This window comes from Cibotium barometz, chromosome 9 (assembly GCF_041138505.1).
Source record: "Cibotium barometz isolate CiBa-2024 chromosome 9, ASM4113850v1, whole genome shotgun sequence".
In the NCBI taxonomy this organism is placed as follows: domain Eukaryota; kingdom Viridiplantae; phylum Streptophyta; class Polypodiopsida; order Cyatheales; family Cibotiaceae; genus Cibotium; species Cibotium barometz.
The window spans coordinates 58,492,705-58,500,592 of record NC_141054.1 but is presented as its reverse complement, the minus strand read 5'-3'; the positions used below and the strand labels follow the sequence as shown (position 1 = coordinate 58,500,592).

The 7,888-nt window shown below is 43.6% G+C and overlaps 1 protein-coding gene across 1 annotated transcript; it reads left to right on the top strand.

Annotated features, from left to right (window-relative positions):
- Positions 1-1,729: 1,729 nt before the first annotated feature.
- Positions 1,730-3,679, top strand: LOC147635766 (pentatricopeptide repeat-containing protein At4g13650-like). The gene is made up of 2 exons (XM_086802315.1): positions 1,730-2,020; positions 2,081-3,679. Exons 1-2 carry the CDS (start codon positions 1,730-1,732, stop codon positions 3,677-3,679), a joined length of 1,890 nt encoding a protein of 629 aa, XP_086658441.1.
- Positions 3,680-7,888: the final 4,209 nt, after the last annotated feature.

Below are 7,888 nucleotides of genomic sequence, written 5' to 3'. Positions count from 1 at the left end.
CTAAAGTAGCTCACCTTGTTCCCGTAAAAGAAGACCTATATAGCTACTAACATAGCCAAGATACTTCTTAAAGAAATTTTTAGACTCCATGAACTTCCTCATAGGATAATTCGTGATGACAAAGACTCTAAATTCCCCTCACTCACCTCTAGGTTTTGGACTACTCTATTCAAGTCTATAGAAACTCATTTGGATATCAGCTTAGCATATCACTTGAGTCAAATGGACAAACTGAGAGGGTAAATCAAGTAATAGAAGATATGCTTTAAGCTTATCTAGCGAGGAACCCCACCAAATGAAAGTAGCTCAAGATTGTCATAAAAGCTATGCCGATTTAAAAAGATCTTCTAGAGCCTTTGAAGAAGGAGATATGGTATTCCTTAGAGTTCGACCCAAAAGAAGTTCTTTAACCTTGGGCAAATTTCGGAAGCTAGCTAATACATATTATGGACCATATGCCATAATCAAGAAAGTTGGAAAGCAAGCTTATGAATTTATGTTGCCTCCCCATCTTTGAATCCACAATGTGTTTCATGTTAATGTTACTAAAGAAATATGTTCCAAATGAAGCTCACATTTTAGATGATGAACTCAAAGAACTTAAAGGACAGACCGAATTTCCCATGGAATGAGAGAAAATTTTGGATATTCGAGAGAAGCCTTTAAGGATTAGGGTTATTTGAGAGGGTCTTATCAAGTGGAAGTTCTATCCGGTAGAAGATGCTACGACTCGATGAGATCTCATGAAATCCACAAGAATTTTCGTTCTTTCTCGTCGACCTAAGGATAGCTTGATCATACTAATTTACATGGTGATGCTTCCCAATGAGCACAAGGATGGGCTTCATTGATCGAGTAAGACAAAGTGAGGGCAAAGTCGTCTTCATCAAGGCAAAAATTGGAGACTTGTGAGACCTATTGGTGGATCACATCAAGCTTTGGACAGCCATTCAGTTCTCCAAACCCCATCCACTAGAATTTCACGCAGGCTTAATGACTGCTTGCCGTTCGATGTGCTACATACAAACGCATTCCTCCGTTCTTTGGAGGCAACGTTGACTGTGCTACAACTCTTGTCTATGGTGTGGGCGAAACACCCATTTACTTACTTGGGCCTAAAATAGGTAGAGCCGTCTGGTTGTTCTTCAGTTTACCATCCAAAGCGAAAGCCCGCCGGAGGAGTTTCCGTTCTCGAGCATTGCTGGGCAGAGAGGGGTTTCAGAACAGCTCGTGTAAATGGCTCTTCCTTACCCTTGCCGAGATGGGCAGAGGAGTTCCGCAAGCTTTTTGCGAAAGAGGAGAGCTCGACACGGCGCTGGATGTGCTCTTTCGCGCAGAAACAGCCCCCTCCCCTCTCTCTCCTCAAGGCTTGCACCAAGGGCAAAGCCCTAGCTCAGGCCAAGCGGGTCCTTTCACACCTTGCCTTGCACAGCGTCCACCTCACTGGCTTACTGGGTGACTACCTGGTCCTCACCCTTGCCAAGTGTGGTGCCATTGAAGATGCCTTCCACACATCCCACACATTGCCTCGCCGTACCGTCTTCTCCTGGACAGCCCTCATCTCTGGTTACGCAGAGTGTGGCCGTGGTCGTGAAGCACTTAGAATGTATCAACTCATGCAGGAAGACCATGTCCAGCCGAGCCATTATACCTTTGTCGCCGTCAGGCATGTGCCGCCCTTGCAGAGAAGGAAGAAATGCATCTCATGGGGGGACGACCCACTAAGGTGATGTCTCTGGAAATCGGGTATGCATTACATGCTGACCTCTTCCGAAGGAAAGGCTTTGTATCCGATATATTTGTTGGCAGCGCTCTTGTGAGTATGTATGGTAAGTGTGGAGCCATTGTGGAAGCAGAGGATATGTTCAGTGCATCATCCTACCATGATGTAGTGTCGTGGAATGCCATGCTCTCAGCATACATTGAGCATGGCCAAGGAGAAAAGGCTTTGCTGTTATACACACAGATGCAACAGGAAGGTGTTAGTCTAAACCAGCTGACATTTGTGATTGCTGTTCAGGCATGTGCCACACTTGCAGAAAAGGCAGGAGCTCTTTTTGTGCCTTTAGAAATCTGACAGGCATTACATGCCAGTGCACACAAGAAAGGCTTGGCATCCGATATCATTTTTGGCAACACTCTTGTGAGTATGTATGGCAAATGTGGAGCTGTGCTGGAATCAGCAAATGTGTTTGGTGCATTGTCCCAGCGCACTGTTGTGTCATGGAATGCCATGCTCTCAGCATACGTTGAACAGGGCCAAGGAGATAAGGCTTTACGGCTGTACAGACAGATGCAGGAGGAAGGCATGAGTCTGAACCAGTTGACAACTGTGATAGCTCTTCAGGCATGTGTCACCCTTGCAGGAAAGGGAGAAGCTTTTCTTATGGAGGGACGATCTGCTAAGACGATGCCTCTTGAAATAGGACGTGCAATACATGCATATGCTCGTAGGAAAGGTTTTGCACTAGATGTCCTTGTTAGCAACACCCTTGTGAGTATGTACGGCAAACTTGGGGCTACTGTGGAAGCGGAGTATGTATTTGGTGCAGTGTCTCAGCACACCCTTGTCTCATGGAATGCCATGCTCTCAGCATATGTGGAACAGAGCCAAGTAGGGAAGGCTTTACAGTTGTACCCGCAGATGCAACAAGAAGGCGTGAGTCCAGACCAGGCGACATTTGTGGTCGTTCTTCAGGCTTGTGCGATCCTTGCAAAGAAGGAAGAAGCTCTTCTTTTGGAGGGACACACAACCATTGTGATGGCTTTAGAAGTTGGTCAAGCATTACATGCTGATGCCCACAAGAAAGGCTTTGCATCTGATGTCTTTGTTGGTAACACCCTTGTCAGTATGTATGGCAAGTGTGGGGCCATTGTGGCATCAGAGGATGCCTTCAATGCATTGTCCTGGCGCACTGTCGTGTCATGGAATGCCATGCTTTCAGCATATGTTGAACAGGGCCAAGGAGAGAAGGCTTTAGGGCTGTACAGACAGATGCAAAAGCAGTGTGTGGGTTTGGATCATGTTACACTTGTGTGCATTCTGCAAGCCTGTAGTGCAATCGGAGGCTTGGAAATATGCAGACAATGTCACTTTGACATGGTTTCTGCTTGGTTTGACCAGATTCCATCTGTGACTGCCACTCTAATTTATGTGTATGGGAGTTGTGCAGGCATGACAGATGCACAGGCAGTCTTTGATAAGCTGTCGGAGCCTGATATCTTGATCTGTAACGTATGTATTTCTGGCCATGCAGGAGAGGGAAATTCTCTAGCAAGCTTGGATATGCTAGAAAGATTGATTCTTGCAGGTTTTAAGCCTGATGAAGACACGCTCTTTTTTGTTCTCTCAACTTGTAGCCATACTGGCCTTGTTGTTGAAGGTCTTGAATTTTTTTTGTTCATGAACAGAGTTTATGGCATAACTCTGTATTTGAAGCATTATGGCAGTATGCTGGACCTTTTTGGCCGTGCAGGGGACTTCAGAAGGGTAGAAAACATGTTGTCGAAGATGCCGATGCAAGCTAATCTCAACACATGGCTTTGCTTGCTGGGTGTCTGTCGTACACATGGCAATTTAGAGATGGCCAAAGAGGCATTTGATCATGCAGTGAATCTGCAGCCCAAGCAGGCTACTGCATATGTTCTGATGTCGAATGTATATGCCAATGCTGGGTAGTGTGCAGTGTAGGTGGAAAAGTCTGTATAGAAACATGAAGTCTAATCGGAGCTGGATTGAGCAGAAGCAGGAAGTACTCCTTTGTTGAAGGAACATCTATAACACCCATTATGCATAATGAATGGAGAGCTTAAGAAGGCTAATCTGGCTCACGCAAAGCATATAGAGACGTTCCTTTCAGTTAAGGGATAGTTGCTCCCTTGAAGGGCACGGCTGTATGCCATGTCTGGAGGGGAGTTGGTCTTTAGGGAGAGACGAGACTGGTTGTGCAAAGGAATGTTCTAATGTAGGACACTAGTCAAAGGTTTCTCACCCGTGGGAAAATCAATGAGAATGCAAAGACTTGTGAGAACGTTTGGAGGCTGATGTGGATACGAAAAAACAGGGAGATGACTCACAGGGGGTCATTGTTTCCAAGGATGGCAGATGAAAGTCTTACCTATGGCAATCAGATGTTTCTTTACCGATTCAGGAACAAAACACCTACAAAGTTTAAGGTGGAAGTAGATACTTTAATTTATTCCTTTACTAAACCGACAGGGGGCTATACCCAATGTGTCTTTCAAGACAGGTGAGGGGAGCTCGGAGGAGGAATGTCATCATGTTAAGTTTTGGTCTTTCAAAATGTCGAATGGTTCTCGGATCTCTAAAAATGCGTCTCCCAAATGGCTACAGCTATGAGAAATCTGCATCCATAGATATTTTTTAAAATTCTTGAAGAAAATTTCTATGGATTCAAAATTCAAACTTCTCCCCTGCTCGTCCTCAAATTCTATCAATAGACAGCTCTTCATCCTATGCGAGAGAAGTAGGCTGCGATGATGCTGAGGAGAAAGCTGGCTTGAAGGGCGAGCGAGAAAGAGGGCTGCCTGTGAACCCATTCGAGGAGGAGGGACAGAGAAGAGAAGCGCGCTGCGCAGGGATGAGAGAGAGTTTTTATGGAACTGCAGGGTTGTGACGTTTCAAAGGTTAACAAAAACCTTAATATCATGCTATTCGTCCTGTGCGAGAGAAGTAGGCCGGATTGATGATGAGAAGAAAGCCGGGTTGAAGGGTGAGCAAGAAAGAGGGCTGCCTGGGAACCCATTCTACGAGGGACAGAGAAGAGAAGCGTGTTGCGCAAGGGTGAGAAGAGAGTTTAACGCCGACTTATTGATCTAGAGAGACCAATCGACGGAGAGACTTGAACTAAAGTGGATCCATGTCATCCCAAGGGCAATCCCACTAGCCATTTCTATCCCACAACGGGTGGGAGAAAGGTAGTGTGAGTGTCCTCTTTTACACACACCCAGGAGTCTCGACCCAGGAGTCGAGACTCCTTAACATCAACTTATTGATCTAGAGAGACCAATCGACGGAGAGACTTGAACCCAGGTCATCCCAAGGGCAGGTATGATCATAGGCTTACAACTTGTCATTCCATACTTTACTAACATGTCTAAGGCATACTGCCTTTGCACCAGCCATATACCATGAGATGTCCTGATCACCTTAATACTAAGAAAGAATCCGAGTTCACCCAAATCCTTCATATTAAAGATGTCTTCACATCCTCAATATCTTTCCCATGATCACTTGTCACAATCAAGTCATCCACATAAAGGACTATCACAACCAATCCATTCTCTATGTCCTCTTCACATAAAGTGAAGAATTTGAGTTTCCCACATGAAAACCAATGCTCATAAGTTACTTGCTTATTTTGTCACTCCAAGCTCTTGGTGCCTGCTTTAAACCATACAATGCTTTCTTCAATTTGCATACACGTGTGGGATACTTACGGTGTACATACCTCTTTGGTTGTTCCATAAATGCTTCCTCTTGTAGCTCAGCATCATTGAGGAAGGCATTCTTCTCACATCCATTTGAAATAGATTCTATCCACGAGAAGCAGCCATAGATATCACAGACCTAACTATAGCCATCTTAGCCACTAGGCTAAATGTCTCATCATAATCCAAACCATTTGTCTGTGCATATCCTTTTGTAACCAACCTTGCTTTATGCCTCTCTATTAAGCCATCTGATTTACACTTCATTTTGTAAACCCATTTACAACCAAATCACATTCTTGCCATTTTGGCCAATCTACCAAATTCCATGTGTCATTATGCACCAAGGCATCCATCTCCTCATCCATGGCTCTATCCCATGTCTCTTTGTCAATAGCCTCTTCAAAACATGAAGGCTCTACATGCTTTACCATTGATTTCATATATGCATAATGCATAGCATAACCCCTGTATGTCAACCTCGGTACTGGATATCTCACTCTCTCTGATCTTCTTTGGTTGTGGCTCACTACGAGCTTCATGTGCTCTAGCATGTGGTGCCACATACCTGTCATTCTTGACACCTGGAGTTCTTATTTTTGGAATTTTCAATTCTTCATCAAGCCTTTCTGAGCTTGATGAATCATAACCTGTAGTACCAATGCCAATACCTTCCACATTCTTCTTTCCTTTGTCCACAACACTACTCTCAGTGCTCATATCATGTCTGAATCTTCCTGACCATGGACTCACATTATCACTCGATGTCTCAAGTTGTCCACTCATACTCGTAGATTCCTGCATAGGAAGATTCACATCCTCATTTGCATCTATGTCATCAACTATCATGTTTACTTTCTTTGTACCAAGTTCCCATCTTATCAAAGATCACATCTCAAGTTGTTTATAGCATTTGTATGCTTTTCTCTCTTGCGCATATCCAATGAAAACACATTTTTCAGCCTTTGGATCCAATTTTCTTCTTCTCTCATCATCTGGTACATGAACATATGCAACACATTCAAGTGACCAATATTCGGCCTACATCATGTCATCCTCATAATAGGTGTACTCTCATGTATAGCTGTGGTAGGAGTCCTGTTCAACAAGTGCACTGTAGTAGCACATGCTTATGCCCAAAAATAATTTGGCATGGACTTCTCATTAAGCATAGCTCTTGCAATCTCACCAATGATCCTGTTTTTCCTCTCAGCAACACCATTCTGCTGAGGTGTGTACCTGCATGTAATTTGTCTTCTTATCCCATGCTCTCTCAAGAAGGCATCAAATGCATGTGATGTGTACTCACTACCACCATCCGTCCTCAAACACCTGATCCATTGACCATACTGTTTTTCCACCAATGCTTTGAAGTCAATGAACTTCCCAATTGCTTCACTCTTCTCTTTCAAGAAGTAAATCTGCGTCATCTTGCTATAATCATCAATAAATGTGACAATATACATGTAACCATTGATAGTTGGAGTTTCTGTTAGACCCCATATGTCACCGTGAATGATTTCCAATGGTCTTCTATTGATTTGACCATCTTTTGGAAATGGCAACCTTGCCTACTTCCCAAATCTACATGCTTCACATATATGATTACTACCATCATATTTGAACTTGGGCGAAATACCAACTATACCTTTTGCTTGCATAGATTTCAGCTTTTGAATATTCATATGCCCAATTCTCTTATGCCAAATATCAATGTTTGGCACAACCCCTTTACTTTTTGAAAACATGGCAGACTTCAAATGTGGAATGCTTGCACTTAATTTGAACAATCTACCTTCTTTCTTTCCCTTTGCAATTTACTTGCAACCATTTTTGAAGTCCTCAACAAAACAGCCATGTTGATTGAACGTGACTTGCATTCCTTGATCCACCATTTGATCACAACCGATGCAAGACTCTTTGTAATTGTTGGCACATACAACACATCTGACATGGTTTTTACTTTGCCACCATCATGCATACGCAATGGCACACTACCAACATGTGTAATAGGATGTTGAGTATCATCCCCAATGGCAACATAGCCCTATTGTGTAGGCCTCATCCTGTCAAACCACTCACCATGGCATGTCATGTGATTTGACGCTCTAAAATCCATATACCAAATACCATCACTCTCCCTTTGTGATGTCATAGTACCTATTACATGTTTCATGGCAAACAAGTGCTCCTCATGTTCTGCATTATTAGATGATGCATAGTTGCCATGCTGCACTCTTTCATTACGGAAGTCATTCTGTATTTTATAGCAGTCTCTAGCCACATGTCCCATTTTACCACAATAGTGACACTTAATGCTACTAGCATTCTGTTGCGGTGTTTGCCATATCCCCGTTCCTCTCTAGATACATATCTTCCTCTAGCATGAGGGTGAAAACCACGTCCACCTCTAGCACCCAATGATGGCTGAAAATTC

Excerpts from the sequence above, each read along its gene's own strand:
- LOC147635766 (XM_086802315.1), top strand. The coding sequence starts at position 1,730 with ATGTCTCTGGAAATCGGGTATGCATTACATGCTGACCTCTTCCGAAGG. Across the intron at positions 2,021-2,080 it reads CATTTGTGATTGCTGTTCAG|GCATTACATGCCAGTGCACA; the intron begins GCATGTGCCACA and ends GAAATCTGACAG.